Consider the following 16103-nt stretch of genomic DNA (forward strand, 5'->3'; position numbering starts at 1 on the left):
CATTTGGTATGCTTTCCTTTATTGGTCAGAGTATTGAGTACAGGAATTGGGAGGTCATGTTGCGGCTGTACAGGACATTGGTTAGGCCTCTGTTGGAATATTGCATGCAATTCTGGTCTCCTTACTATCGGAAAGATGTTGTGAAACTTGAAAGGATTCAGAAGAGATTTACAAGGATGTTGCCAGGGTTGGAGGATTTGAGCTATAGGGAGAAGTTGAACAGGCTGGGGCTGTTTTCCCTGGAGCGTCAGAGGCTGAGGGGTGACCTTATAGAGGTTTACAAAATTACGAGGAGCATGGATAGGATAAATAGACAAAGTATTTTCCCTGGGTTCGGGGAGTCCGAAACTAGAGGCCTAAGTTTAGGATGAGAGGGGAAAGATATAAAAGACACCTGAGGGGCAACTTTTTCACACAGAGGGTGGTGCGTGTATGGAATGAGCTGCCAGAGGAAGTGGTAGAGGCTGGTAGAATTGCAACATTTAAGAGGCATTTGAATGGCTTTATAAGAAGGTTTTGGAGGGATATGGGCCGGGTACTGGCAGGTGGGACTAGATTGGGTTGGGATATCTGGTCGGTATGGACGGATTGGACTGAAGGGTCTGTTTCCATGCTGTACATCTCTATGACTCTATGACTCTTTGACCTGAGAATAGAATAAGGCAACAAAGGACCGCTCTAGAACATCTTGAATAGAGGGGCAGTTCCTTAGATTTTACTTCCTCTTCAATCCTTTGATACTTTAACTACTTGTTCTGTTGAGGAGTAATAAGGAAATGTAACTCATTATGTAATGGAAAAGTATTGATGTTGGTAAAAAGTAATTTCTCATCTATACTTTGTCAATTAGAGGGTATTCAGAAGTTTTATTGTCCATTTAAACTTTATACTCTATAAGGCTCACTCTTCATATTCAAGGTTTTTCCTTTGCTAGTCTCAATAATAACTCTAGTTTGCAGAGTGTGTGACTATACCAATTATTCTTGATCCCAGATCTTGCAACAGAGGAAGATGCTGAGGTCAGCACTTGATGGCATCAGAGATCAAACTATGCCTTCACCTTCTGTGGGACACCTTATTAGTACCTGAAACTCAAGGACACATCTAGACTGGATAATATGTTAACTTTGAGTGATATCAACTTATTAACACCTCCCTTCTATCTATTTTTACCTTATTCAATATCCCTTTGGCTTCTTCCTCTCCTGCAACATTATATTCGCAGGACTCCCAGAAGGTTATTGGTTTGAGGAACTTATAACAATGGGGAAGGAAAGGCCAGAGAAGGATTTGAAAACAAGTATGCAAAGTTTACAACTGAGTTGTTGCTTAACCAAGAATAGGTTCACTGAGGTAAGCACTGAGGCAATAGGTGAATGGGACTTCATGAGATTAGTGCATAGGGGGCAGATTTTATCTTCAGTGATAAAGGAGGGTAAATAAAGGGCCAGTCCTATTCTGTATTAGCCTCCTCTATTCCAAATAGTGCAACTTACTCACACTATTGAACTCACCTAAGTCTCCTCCCCTCGTATAGCTGCATTCTCTGCTGGTCAGCAGTGCACAGATATAAAAAACAGATAAAACACAGTGTTGTATCCAAGTACAAACTAATTTGACATAACCCATTAACAACAGTAAAGAAGGAATTGATATCAATTTAATCTTTGAATTTTCAAGACACAGGGAACAACTGTGAGCATCTATTAGACTGCATTGACTTCTAGCTAGATCAGAGTGTATTCAGCAACTACAAAGACTGCCCTACATCAATGCGCAGCCTCTGTGCTCATCAGCTTTAAATATTTCAAGGTATGCCTGGTTTCCAAAGAGTAATTACAATGCTCTTGGCTGTCACCCTGTGATAATTTCACTCCTACTTTTATTTAACGCAGCTCTTGGGAATTGCAGATCATTTCATGTGATGGATGAGAATTTCTAATCTTCAGAGACTTCATAGGCACAGAGTGCAATGACATTCATTTGTGGAAGCAGCAATAGACTGTAGGAGTGCAGAATGATGCTAACCTTTTTTTCCAGGAACACAGCACTAAGGGATACTGGAACTGAAATGCAGATAATTGGAGTGTGGATATCTCTAAGTAAAAACAATGACTGCAGATGCTGGAAACCAGATTCTGGATTAGTGGTGCTGGAAGAGCACAGCAGTTCAGGCAGCATCCGAGGAGCAGTGGATATTTCTGTTTTGTATCTAACGTCGTTTATCATTTATTTGGTTATCAGATGAGATATTTTTACTGTTTCTAATAAATTATACCTTCCTACTACTTCAGGCATGTTTAGATCGGAACCCAGAAGCCTTCAGACCAAAAATAGGAAAAGGAATGCTTGGAGAAATCAAACTGCGGCATAACAAAGGTTGCAACTGCAAACGTTCAGGATGTCTGAAAAATTATTGTGAATGTTATGAGGTAAGATGAAATTGAGTGGAATTTGCCTTTTCTCTGAAGGTTCACCTTCCTGTAGTCCCCAGAAACTAAGGGTAATAATGAAAATAGAAAATGCTGGAAATATGTATGTATAAAGAGAAGAGAACATTTTAATATCTGGCATATGTACCCCTTAGAACTGCAGCATAAAGGATAAATAAGCACAAGTTTGAAAAAAGAAGTATGGCTGACGTGTATTAATAGGATAACATTTAGTTAACGTGAAACACAGTGAGGGCGTTGGTGTTTTAATTTCCTGCTAACTGCCTAACGGAAGACGAGTAAATTATGTAAAGATTAGCATGATGGTGAAAAGCCAAAAGGGAGAAATTCATCCAAATAAAAAGGCAACAAAGTTGGGAAAATTGAGAAAAAGAAAAATAAGGATAAACATGGTAATAAGTTTGTACAGAAGTAGTAAGTTTGAAATTAATCCAGAACCTGTCAGCAAAATACATAGAGTCAGAAAATAGTCAGCCACACATTGCCATTATAGAGCTTCTGACAAACTGCTTCCAGATTTAACCCCCATCATAAGTATCAGCTTCTTTAACTAAAATAGATAACATATCTAAAATCCAAGTTATAGTATTCAGAACAGAGGGTTAGAATTTCAAAGAGAAAGATGAGAAAATGGTAAGCCTAGTTTATATGGCGGATGAGACCAAAGATGTTGAGACAAAGCAGTAATGGAAAGACATGTCACAGAGATTCTGGGTCACACTGGGCAGAGGAGATTGAAGGTGTTTAATAAAGAACTCTCTAATCCGTGTTTGAAATCTTCTCAGTAAAGGAGACTGGATCGTGATTAACATATTATACATTGGAAACTTAAGACAATTCATGTAAATTGCTGTTTTAAATGAAAGCAGTTCCTAAGGCTGTGACAGTGATATTGAAGAAAATAAACAGATGTGTGTTGCATTTCTATAGTTATGGAGAAAAACTAAAGTGGTGTCAGAGTGGTTTCCCAGAAAGAATTATTCTTCTCGGAACAAAGATGGGTTTAGAAAAGGAAAGTGTACTTGATAATTGAATTTTGTGCATATGGAAGTAAAAAGATCTGGTGAATACAGAGTTTGGTGGGTTTGGGCATGAGGTGAAGGGATACTCTGCTCTCTGTTGTTGGAATGTGATTGGAGTGGTGAGGTGAGGTTTTACAGTCTGAAAACCAGGAATTATTCTCAGCACATCTATCTGTGGCAAGTAGATACCCCTGAATTATTTTACTGCTGGGTTTGATGTGGATTGTGTGGCAGCTGCCATGAGCAACAGCGTGATGCATTCTCAACCACAGTATTTAAAGGGTTGACCCAAAGGTGGAATTTGCTGGAGTAGGGATCTGGAAGAATGAAAGGAGAAATTTAAGAATAGATTCAGACCCAACTAAAGCTGTGACCCACTTTAATGATGCCTTCCTTGACGTACTGTTAGGGGCAGCGAGAAACTACAGAGATGCTCTTCCTTAACAATAACTGCAAGGAAGTTTCTGCTGCTCCAGAGAGATATGGCTGGAGATAGTCCAGGAAGGCAGCATTGCCCCTGGGTTCCATAAGACCATAAGACATAGGAGTGGAAATAAGAACATTCGGCCCATCGAGTCCACTCCGCCATTCAATCATGGCTGATGGGCATTTCAACTCCACTTACCCGCATTCTCCCCGTAGCCCTTAATTCCTTGTGACATCAAGAATTTATCAGTCTCTGCCTTGAAGACATTTAGCGTCCCGGCCTCCACTGCACTCCGCGGCAATGAATTCCACAGGCCCACCACTCTCTGGCTGAAGAAATGTCTCCGCATTTCTGTTCTGAATTTACCCCCTCTAATTCTAAGGCTGTGTCCACGGGTCCTAGTCTCCTCACCTAACGGAAACAATTTCCTAGTGTCCACCCTTTGCTGCTCAGTGCAGATCAGGATATTTGTTATTGCTCATGCACCTACATGTTACTGTATGTATCACCTTCCTATCCATTCCTCTTCAGTCACACTGCATCTTCCAAGCCTACTCCTTTATTCCTCCCATCCACATTCATTGCAAGCAGATGCATTTTTTTCTGTCTTTGCACTTGCTCATATCCCTATCTATCCATCTAGCACTGTCATTGGCCCTCATTTTAATCACAATTGATACCTTTCCCTTAAAGTTACTCTTATCAAATTCACTCTATTGGGTTAACACATATCCTTTGACACTCATTGGTCTCCTCTTCTCTATTATAGAAGAGAGTTTAGAACAGAAAGGAAGCTGTATCCAACTGTCTAGTCCCTGGTTTGCGGTTTTGTCCACATTTGGTGTCCATGGAGATGGAGCATGTGGTGTTTACTAACATGATAGAAGCCTTTAGAGATTAGTGCTATTTTATTTAATAAGTTTCCAATGTTCTTTTATAACTTAATCATTAATTTGTAGTTTGGCTGCCTCATCAGAGGCAGTTTAACCATTCTCGCTCAAGGATAAAGAAAGAATGCAAGATGCACCAATACCTCCTCCCCATCCTTGCACAAACAAAAGAAGTGCTATTGATCAGTTGGCATGATGGAAACCCTTCCCATTACTAAAGGGATAATGCCAGCTCTACCGTGACTGAATAAAATACAATGCCCAGACATCATACAGCAATAAGCATGTCAACTTGATTGCAGCTTGACTAAAACGTGATCAACTTCAGAAAGTTGCTTTGCACCATTCTGATCATGCCAGTACTAATTCAATTCTATGATAAACCTTCCCCACATTCAACAAGAAGAATATGCAAATGTGAATCGACAAATCCTCAGAGGAGCTGATTACTTTTTTTTAGATACTTTTATTCAGATACTTGCACTTTATGAGCAGTTAGAGAGAATTAGATTTTCATTTAGTAACTCACACTTCACAGGTGAACAAGAGCAGAAATTGGCTTGAGGGAGAGTTTACATTGAATAGCACAGTCCTTTCCAAGTTCTGCTAAGCTCAACACAATGCTGTACCTTGGGAGCTGTCAATGGGAAGGACTGTCTTTGATGAACATCAGTAATTGTGTGATGTACTGAAAGGTCTTTCATGCACCTACAATTATAGAAAGAATGTAGTAATTTTTAAAGCATGAGGAGGCCAAGTTTGCAATGAAGTCTTCCTGCATGGATAGAGTGACCAACTCCATGGGGCATCAGTTGCTGCTAACAATTATGTTCATGCACTCATTAACAACAGTAATACATATCCAGCATCATAGATATAATGATATCTAAGCTGCTGGATATGTATTACTGTTTATAGACATTCTTAATGTAGATCAAACTGCTCTAGTTCACAAAATGCTTAAGAGTGGACATGGAAGTGGGAACTCCACTTCAAACATTTATCTCCTCAGCACTGACCTATTCCCTCAACCCAAGAATGAAAGTCCCACAGGCTGCCTACTGTCCTGAAGTCAGAGCCTGGTCCTACTCATTGCAGGTGGAGCAATCTTTGGAAGAGTTCTCACAGGCTCCAAAACTCAGGGGCTAGGAGTGAAGAGCTTCTAAACTATCACAGCAGGGGTGTGAGTAATCTGCCTCTACCTCTGCTCAAGGCACAGAGTTGTATTAGATAGGAGCAATGGGGAAAAATAGCTATAAACCTTTGTAGCTCACTAGCAATATGTAAATAGGCACATGAGAAAATGTAATGTTGTTACATTTCCATTCTTTGTAGGATCACATAAAATTCACACATTCTGTGTTCTACCTTCCATGGCAACAACGTCTCCTCTAAGGCTGTGTACAATCTGTTCATATCAGTGTATCCCTGTCTATCCATCTAGCACTGTCATTGGCCCTCATCCTAAACAAAATTGATACCTCTCCCCAAACTTATTCTTATCAAATTCACTCTATTGGGTCAACACATGTCCTTTGATGCTCATCAGTCGACTTTTCTCTATTGCATTCAAGTGGTTCTCTTTATAGAAGGATCTTGTGAGCAGCCTGCATACACAAGTACAGAAAGTATTGGTGACAATTTGTCTTTTCACTTCCTAAATGATAAATGGGAAGACATGAAGTGATCGGAACTAATGGATGGAAGTGTAATAGGTTGTCTGCAAGACTACAATGTGTCAGTGGCACGGGTGGGTGAAAGTGATAAGAAGCAGAGTGGGCATGGCATTTGGACTTAGTGTCTTGGGAAGTCAGGTTTTAGTGTCTTCGACAATGGCTAGGGGAGGTGGGTTACACACTTGTCAGGGTGGAGTGCATCCTTCTCCAACACTCCCACCAGGAGATAGCCCCCTTCTTACCAAGCAGTAGCCTGTGTAGTGACAGCTGACTGGTTGGGGGCTAGCTTTGCCTTTCCTGTCACATGTTAAATAGTAAGAATGGAAATGAGGCTCTGAATTGACCTATTAAACAATCATAGAAGGGTCTCGATAAATCATAGGTGAGTGCTCTGTCTGATGCCTTTCCACCCACAGTAATATGGGTGATATGGAAAGGCCAGAAAGGCTGTCAATTTTAATTTACCAGCCATCCCCCACTCCCCAACCGCTAAGTACATGGAGGGTGTCCAGTTATAAACTCCAATCCCAATTGCTCCCTCCACAGGAGTTGCTAAACTTGCTAAGTGTTTCCAGCATTTAATGTTTATATGTTTAATGTTTATTTCATCTTCAGCAACTGCAATTCTTTATTCTTGTGCTACTGAAAATGTTTCCATTTTTATTTTCTTGTTATTTAAATAATATTGAAATGGATGTTACAGCATGTCTAAGACACATTTAATGAAGGAAATGTGCAGCTCGCTTTCCAATTTGAACAAGTACCATCCTGTCAACTGCCTTTTCTTTAATTAGTTCCCTTTTAATCGATAGTTTGTGTGAAAATACTAGGCCAAGATGGAGTCAACAATTTGTTGACTATGTTGTTTTAAACATCCAAGATTATGTAATACTCAGAAATACAAATGGTTTAATTTCCTGCATTTCATTTGTTGGGAATTAAATGCAAATGGAATTTTCTGTGTTGTACTTTCATGAATGATCATTAAGTGGGACATAATTGATCTTATTTATTGTTTTGCTTTTATTTTTGGTCAGGCAAAAATAATGTGCTCCTCTATTTGCAAGTGTATTGGATGCAGAAACTATGAGGAGAGTCCTGAGAGGAGGACATTGATGAGTATCCCTGACCACAGTGATATGAGCATTTGTCAGCCTAGGACTAAACTTTTTCCAGAAATATTCAACTACAGAAAGCAAACGAAAGTGAATAGGGAAAGGTAATTTTAAAAATAAACCTTCTTTTCACATGTCAATATTCTATTCATCTTTATTATATTCAGACTCTTAGGGTACAGTACTACAAATCATAGTGGCCCTCCAAAACCCTAGTCTCACCCTACTCTTCATGCCTAACTCTGGTTGGAAACATCAACAGGCCTTTGACAGCTGAGAAATAAGGAGAAACTGTTGAAGATACAGGCCAAAGACATTTTCCAGCAAGTCTCTCCAGATAATCATTATGGCTGATTTTCCTTTCCCTATCATGGGGCAGAGAAGCCAACTTGGTCTGTATAGTTTAGAATTAAAACTGAGTTAGCAGAAAAATAAAAGATGAAGTTTTGAATGTTATCAAATGGTACTATTCTGAATAAAAAGTCAATCTTTTGATTTGTTTAATAGGAATGGATTGGTGCCTGACAAATATTCCCTATAAAGTCTCCATTAATAATTTTCCATCAGCAAACATCATTCTAGTTCAATGTTTTTCATTTACATGTCAAGTGTAAGGTGCTAATATAAAATCTTTGTATTCATTTCTCTGATCTACTATTTACAAATTTATTTCAGTATCTCCCCTGTTACCCTGTAGATTATTGAGCAACAAAGTGCTAAAAATGTTAAGCTTGTTCTCAATCTCGGATGAGTCAGAGTCTTAGAGATGTACAGCACGGAAACAGACCCTTCGGTCCAACACATCCATATCTACCAGATACCTAACCTAATTTAGTCCCATTTGCCAGCACTTAGCCCATATTTCTCTAAACCCTTTCTATTCATATACCCATCCAATTGCCTTTTAAATGCCGTAATTACACCAGTCTCCACCACTTCCTCTGGCAGCTTATTCCACACAAGCACCACCCTCTGCGTGACAAAGTTGCCCCTTAGGTCCCTTTTATATCTTTCCCCTTCACCCTAAACCTATGCCCTCTAGTTCTGGACTCCTCCACCCGAGGGAAAAGACCTTGTCTATTTATTCTATCCATGCCCCTCATGATTTTATAAACCTCTATAAGGTCACCCTCCAGCCTTCAACACTCCAAGGAGAACATCCCCACCCTATTCAGCCTCTCCCCATAGCTCAAATCCTCCAAACCTGGCCACAGCCTTGTAAATCTTTTCTGAACCCTTTCAAGTTTCACAACATCCTTTCGATCGGAAGGAGACCAGAATTGTATGCAGTATTCCAAAGGTGGCCTAACCAATGTCCTGTACAGCTGCAACATGACCTCCCAACTCCTCTACTCAATACTCTGACCAATAAAGGAAAGTATACCAAATGCTGCCTTTACTGTCCTATCTACCTGCAACTCTACTTAAGGTCTCTTTGTTCAGTAACACTCCCCAGGACCTTACCATTAAGTGTATAAACCATGCTCTGATTTGCTTTTCCAAAAATGCAGCCCCTCACATTTATCTAAATTAAACTCCACCTGCCACTCCTCACCCCATTGGTCCATATGATCAAAATCCCATTGTAGTCGGAGGTAACCTTCTTCGCTGTCCACTACACCTCTAATTTTCATGTCATCTACAAACCTACTAAGTATACCTCCTATAAGTTGTCTAATATCATGGAGTTTCAGTAAAGATGATACAAATGGCACTGAATTTAAGGACAGAAAGAAACCTCAATCATCTATATTCAAGTATATGGGTGCAATCCAGAGATCTTGACGAGAAATTGCATTTCTTTGATTGTTTATGAGGAGAATGTTGGGTTTGGTTCTGAAACATGGTACAGTAATCTGCTAACATCCACTCTCAACACTGACAGGATGAGTGGCCACTTAGACATCAACTGGCATCCATAGAAGCATGCTCTATTAGCAGAAAATTTTGGAAAGGAGAAGAATTATATCTGCCATAAAGTCTGGGATGTCATCGGTTTTTCCAAAAGTATTGAGATCAAAATTTGGCCTTAAAATTGTGAAAGCATCATGTTATTCTGTGGCTGTGCACACTAGGGTAATCTGACACCATCCACAATGGACAATTAACATTGCTATAGCACATGGCCGATTGGGCATTTTATCTGTAATTGCTGATGCAGTGAAGCAGAACTAATGATATTTAGAATGCCTGGTCAATTCATTTCTAAATTTAATAACTTAATTTTTATTTAAAAAAAGGTGCCCTTTGAACCTCTGAAAATTAGACAATAGGAATCTGGACAGAACCGTATGCTGACTTTACCATAAAAGATAGTTATTATTGGACATAATCCTGTAGTTGGAGGCAACAAATATTCCATGGCGAGTAGTTTCATAGTGCTATGAAGGCAAAGCCTGGAACAAGTGGTCATTGGCATATCAAGCTTAATTTGACTGAACATTACAATTATGTACTTTTAGTATTGCTAACCCTTATATCCAGGGCGTTTCTCTAATGTAAATAGTCCTGGAAGCGGTTTCACAACTTAGAAGCTTCACAATTTCAGATCTAATACTTAATATGATTGCATTTGTTCGAATGCTGTAACTTTTCATTCAAAGGAGAGACTTCTTAAACTGATATGTTCATGTTTCTGATTATTTTGTCAACTTTTTGTATTATTGATAGGCATCCTTTTACCTTTGTTACTTGGGACGTCATAGATGCTACTTGCGGCTGTCTCTTGGCCCAGGCAGAAGAAGCAGAGAAAGCCTATCACTCTCTCTCCGTAGCAGAACATATGATCCTCGAAGAATTCGGCCGTTGTTTGGCACAAATCCTCCACTCAGCATGGAAATCAAAAGAACTGCAGTGTTTGTGAACTTTAAATTCTCTCTGTAATAGATAGCACTTTGTAACATTTATGTGCAGATAATTAGTTTCATCTCACCATTTCAGTCCTCAATTTGTGAATTGTGATTGTTGACATTGGGATAAGTATACCTTTTTTATGGGGTATAGTCAGTACTCAAATTTACTGCTAAAAAAAGTTTCTTCACATAATCTCAGTTTTAACCTCAAACATTTTATGAAAAGATGTGATGTTGGGAGCTTATATTAGGGCTGTATTCCTCTGGTTACTATGCTATTTGTAGAGGCCTTATAAAGTGTATTTATCAAGATTCTATAATGTTACTATTGCTATCAGACATCTGCTGAATGAATTGTTTTAGCATTTGACTACACATACACAAATGGGAATTTGGCAAAGATGTAGTTATAATATCTCTACAGAAAAGAAACAGAAAAATCAATGAAAATAGTTAGTATTGCTCTGACTATAATGTTGCTAGTAACCTTGTTAAGTTTTAAAATATAATTCAAGCTGAAAAAATAGTATTGACTTCTTTGATCCCTCAAATCCCCTTCAACTTCCCTGCTCAGCGTGCAACACTGACATGTCCCTGAGAGACATCAACATTTGTGACAACCTCCATAACCAACCTACTGATAGAAACATGAAGAGAATAGCCACAGAGTCATGTCAGTGCACATGCACTAAAATATTACAACAAATGGTACAAATTTGTTTAAATAGCATTTGAGCAAGACAGACTTTAGAAAAAAAAGTCACCGCAGCAATAGAACTATAATGAGCTTTGTTCCTTGGTTAGGGAGGGGAACATCAGCTAAGATTCCTCGTTCTGATTGTTATTCCTTTGATAGCAAATGCAAGTGTATGTTATTGTCAGCTGAGGATAGCATGAAGCTGAGCAGCAATGCCTCACCAACAATACTCTCTTGTTATCCAAACTGACACATCAATAATGTGTGAGGGTGACTGTGGAAATGCAGACCTGACAAGAGTCTGTATCTTCTGAACAGCAGGTGAAGAAAATATGAACCCAAAATTAGTGTAATTGTTTTTGAAAATTTGAGGCAGCCAGTTAAAATTATAGTTGCCAGCAGCACTACCTTTAGTTTGAAATTAAAAATTGAGATAGTAAGCTGGTTACAATATTCAGCTTTCCCAGTAGCTCATCAACTGCTCACTACATTTTAGAAGTTTTAGACTGAAACAAGAACATTACAATAAAACCCATTTGTTCAAATCTGCTTGCAGTATTACCAGGGACATATTTTAACACAGTTATACCATTTAGAAATTACAGCAAAAGTGACGACTGAAAATAAGCTGAGCAGGTGACTCAATTGATTAATCCAGTGCTCAGTGGGGGTCCAAGCAGGAAATCAAACGGTCCCTGATTCAATTCATTCAGGACGTTGAATTCAGCATTCTCAGGAGACATTGCCAGAAGTCCAGCAAGCTAGGGAAGAGAAAAAAATACACAGCTTTATTGCTATGACTCTTGCAATCAAATATATTGTATGGAGAGTAGGATAAAGATCCTCTGCAGTACCATCCATGGTAAATATCATGTTGACCCTCATTGTCATGAAGAATGAGTATTTGGCTGAGACACAGATGACACCTATGAAACATTTCTGCTCAGGTCAGCTTTACACTTATAGTAATAAAAACTTGCAATGATAATCTTTTTTGAAACACTCTTATCCATAGAAAGAAGAACACGTAAAATCAACAACATAATTGTACCACATCGTCAGTCATGCATTTCATTCTGTACACTCTACAAATATGTGCAGTGCTGACAATAACAAGAAGCTCTCATTATTTGTGGGAAATTAACTTTATCTTAGTGCTATGCCCAGTGCATCATTTCCTGTTAACAGGCATCCTGAGAGATTTCTAAAGAATGGGGTATAAATGAGGAACTAAAATCAAAACAGTTATTGACAAGTAACAATTTGTGGCTTGTGGATTTTAAATTATTTAATGAAATAGCTTTTAAATTATTTATTAAAAAGTGTTTTACATTAATTTATTGACAAATGTTTTAAATGAATTTATTGGAACAGATTGTAGATAAATGAATTGAGGGAAGTCTTTTTAATACTTCATGGAAATTTTACAGTACATTTATTTTTAAAAATTAATATCGTTAAAGGATTACTTAAATGATCTTTAATTCATCTTAATCAATATAAATTCCATGATTAATTTTAACTGACTAATACAAATAGATATTGTGATTCCATACCGCTTGTATTTACATTCTCAAATAAAATATTTAGAACAACAAAGTTGTGGCACTTTAATTATAATGTGACTAATAAGCATCCCAGTTAAAAGGAGATCATTGCCCATAGTGATCACATTGTTTCTTTGGGTTAATCCTTTCTTATTCTTTCATGGGATGTGGGCATTGCTGGCAAGCATAGCATTTGTTGACCATCCCCAATTGTCCTTGAACTAAGAGATATGCCTTGTCATTTCAGAGGGCAATTAAGAGTCATCCACACTGCTGTGGATCTGAAGTCATAAGACCAGGTGAAGAGAGCAGATTTTCTTTCCAAAAGGACATGAGGGAACCAGATGAATTTATGCAACAATTGATAACAGCTTCTTGATCATTATTATTGATACCAGCTTTCAATTCCAAGTTTATTAAATTTAATATGAATTCCATGAGCTTCCATTGTGGGATATGAACATTGGTACCTACAACATTCGAGCCTGGGTTACCAGTATCAGTGGTATTACCACCTTGCCATCTTCTCCCAATCTAAAAGGGAAAATAATCAGTATTCTTCTGCCTGAATTCTATGCATCAGTCATGGTCATAAATCCTGTACACAAATACTCCAAAGGACATAATCATCTGTAAATCCCACCAGAGTCAAAAAGTACGATGCTGGAAAAGCACAGTCAGTCAAGCAGCATCCGAGGAGCATGAGAGTCGACGTTTTGAGCATAAGCTCTTCATCAGGAAAGATTATGCTCGAAACATCAACTCTCCTGCTCCTTGGATGCTGCCTGACTGGCTGTGCTTTTCCAGCACCACATTTTTTGGCTCTGATCTCCAAAATCTGCAGTCCTCATTTTCTCCCTGTAAATCTCTCCCGTCAAATAGTTCATCAAAATCATTGCCTGAGTTTTCTGTCTGTTCTTTTGTCACTGCCTTTGTCTCTTAAGTACAACTGTGCCTTTTGTTCTAGGACTCTTTTCATTCCTATTCTCTGCCACCAGTCTTTTACTGATCTTTCCCTTCCGTTCCACTTGTTTCTCTGTGCACATCTCTATGGTACACCATAGAAACATAGAAAGTAGGAGTATGAGTAGGCCATCCAGCCATTCGGGCTTCCTTCACTATTAAATATGATCATGGCTGCTCAACTAATTCAGTCCCTATTCCTGCTTACTCCCTATATCCTATGATCCCTTTAGTACCAAGAACTTGTAACTTCTTCTTGAAACAGTTAATTATGGCCTCAATTGTACAGAATTCCACAGGCTCTCCATTCTTCAGGTGAAGTTTTTTTTTCTCTCATCTTAGTCCTAATGGCATCCCTCGACTGTGACCCCAAGTTCTGAACTCACTGGTCATCGGGAACAGCCTTCTTATGTTTACTTTGTGTAGTCGTGTTAAAATTTTATAGGTTTCTATGAGATTCCCTCTCTCATTTTTCTAAACTCCAGTCAATATACAGAGGAACCGCGATTATCCAAATATCGATTATCTGAATATCGGATTATCTGAAGGAGATCCCGAGGTCCCAATAAAAACATTACGTCAAAGAGCTGTTTCAACCCTGATTGTGTCTTTTGTCTACAGGTACAATGATTTAAAACAAACTCAGCTCACTGAAATGCTGCCGAGAACAGTCCTGGAAAGTCCAGGCACCATTTCTAAATGACTGACCTCTCGCCCCCTTCCCCCCCCCACCTCTCTCTCTCCCCACACTTTCCCTGGAATTCTACAGAGGGGTGTACCCTAAACCCCCCTTTCCCCAGAAAATCTCTCCAACATTGTCCTGTACAGAGCAAAGGTGGAACCTGTCAAATTGTTGCAGTAAAAGGTTGTATGTATGTGTGTGTGTGCACTATTTGGACATTTACCCCTCAAAGGCAGCAACAGTCTGACTGTTGGTGTACAGTCCGGCTGCCCCGGGGGAGGGGAGTCGGCCGTGGGTGCGGGAGGGCGTGAGGCGGGCGGGGCAGGTGTGGACAGGATTGTGGGAATGGGTGGGACCGGATGGGGTTTGGGGGGCAGGGTGGGGGCAGATGGAGTTGGGGGCAGACGGGGTTTGGGAGGGCAGAGTGGGAGCGGGCATGATTGAGGGTTGGGGTGGGGGCGGAGGGGGTTTGGGGTGGGCAGGGGGCTGGCGCACAGTGTGCTGCTGCCTACTCTCTTGAACAGGGAGCAGACTCCACAGAAAGTCTGAACCCCAGAGGAAATCAATTAACCAAACAATCAATTATCCAAATGAGATAGTGCCCGCCTATCTTGTTCAGACAATCGAGGTTTCTCTGTAATTCTAATTGATCCAGTCTCTCTTCATGTATCAATCCTGCTACCCAGGAATCAGCCTGGTATACCTTTGTGACTCTTTCCATAGTCACAACATGCTCCCTCAGGTAAGGAGACCAAAACTGCACACAATGATCTAGGAGAAAGTGAGGACTGCAGATGCTGGAGATTAGACTCAAGAGTGTGGTGCTGGAAAAGCACAGCAGGTCAGGCAGCATCTGAGGAGCAGGAGAATTGATGCTTCGGGCAGACACCCTTCATCCTGGTGAAGGGCTTATACCCGAAATGTCGATTCTCCTGCTCCTCGGATGCTGCCTGACCTGCTGTGCTTTTCCAGCACCACACTCTCGACACGATGATCTAGGTGTGATCTCACCAAGGTACTGTATAATTTCAGCTAGACTTTTCCACCTCCCATTAGTTTTAAAGAAGAATAATTTTGGATGTGAAACATTAACTTTGTTTTCCTCATCACATCTGCTGCCAGACTTGCTGAGTTTCTCCAAAAGTTTCTGTTTTTATTTCACTGCCCAAGTTCTCTCATATCATATTTTTCGTTTTCCTCCACTCCATCATTAGCGTCTAATAATTTAGGAGTGATAGCCGTGGTCTCTGGAATTCCTTCTCAAACAACTTCACCTGGCTCCATCCCAAACAGTTGGCATTTACATTTATTTACTTAGGAAAGCATCCCAAGGCATTTCACAGAAACATAATCAAACAGGGATTGACCGAGAGCCAAAGAAGATGTGATTCAAAGCTTGACCAAAAGTATGGGCTTTAAAGAAAAATCTTAAAGGATGAGTAAAAAGGCAGAGATAAGTAGAAAAGGCAAGGAACATTAGAAATTAAGGTCTTTTGATGTCCTACTTGAGTAAAGAGAATAAAGGATGGTTAAGATGCCAGAGGTAGATTGGCCGGTTGGAGATTTGGAGGTGGTTACAGAGATATCTGGAATGAGACCATGAAGAATTTTTGCATGAGAGTGAAAATATTATGTAGGTGGCAGCAGGGTACTAGGAGTCAATGTGCATTAGTGAACCAAGCTTGATATGTATTCCAATACAGGCAGCAGAGTATCGTATGAACTTGGAGTCATTGGTAGAGTGACGTTTTTTAAGATTAGATTCCCTACAGTGTGGAA

At 39.6% G+C, this 16103-nt stretch overlaps 1 protein-coding gene across 1 annotated transcript in view; it reads left to right on the top strand.

Annotated features, from left to right (window-relative positions):
• The window catches only part of LOC122557867 (protein lin-54 homolog), a 66042-nt gene extending 53421 nt beyond the window's left edge, over nt 1-12621 (top strand). The window contains exons 10-11 of the mRNA XM_043706012.1: nt 2295-2432; nt 10254-12621. Of these exons, the coding sequence (XP_043561947.1) occupies nt 2295-2432; nt 10254-10466 (351 nt within the window). The 3' untranslated portion in view covers nt 10467-12621. The remainder of the gene's footprint in view (nt 1-2294; nt 2433-10253) is intronic.
• Nucleotides 12622-16103: the final 3482 nt, after the last annotated feature.

This window comes from Chiloscyllium plagiosum, chromosome 16, assembly GCF_004010195.1.
Source record: "Chiloscyllium plagiosum isolate BGI_BamShark_2017 chromosome 16, ASM401019v2, whole genome shotgun sequence".
Taxonomy (NCBI): Eukaryota; Metazoa; Chordata; class Chondrichthyes; order Orectolobiformes; family Hemiscylliidae; genus Chiloscyllium; species Chiloscyllium plagiosum.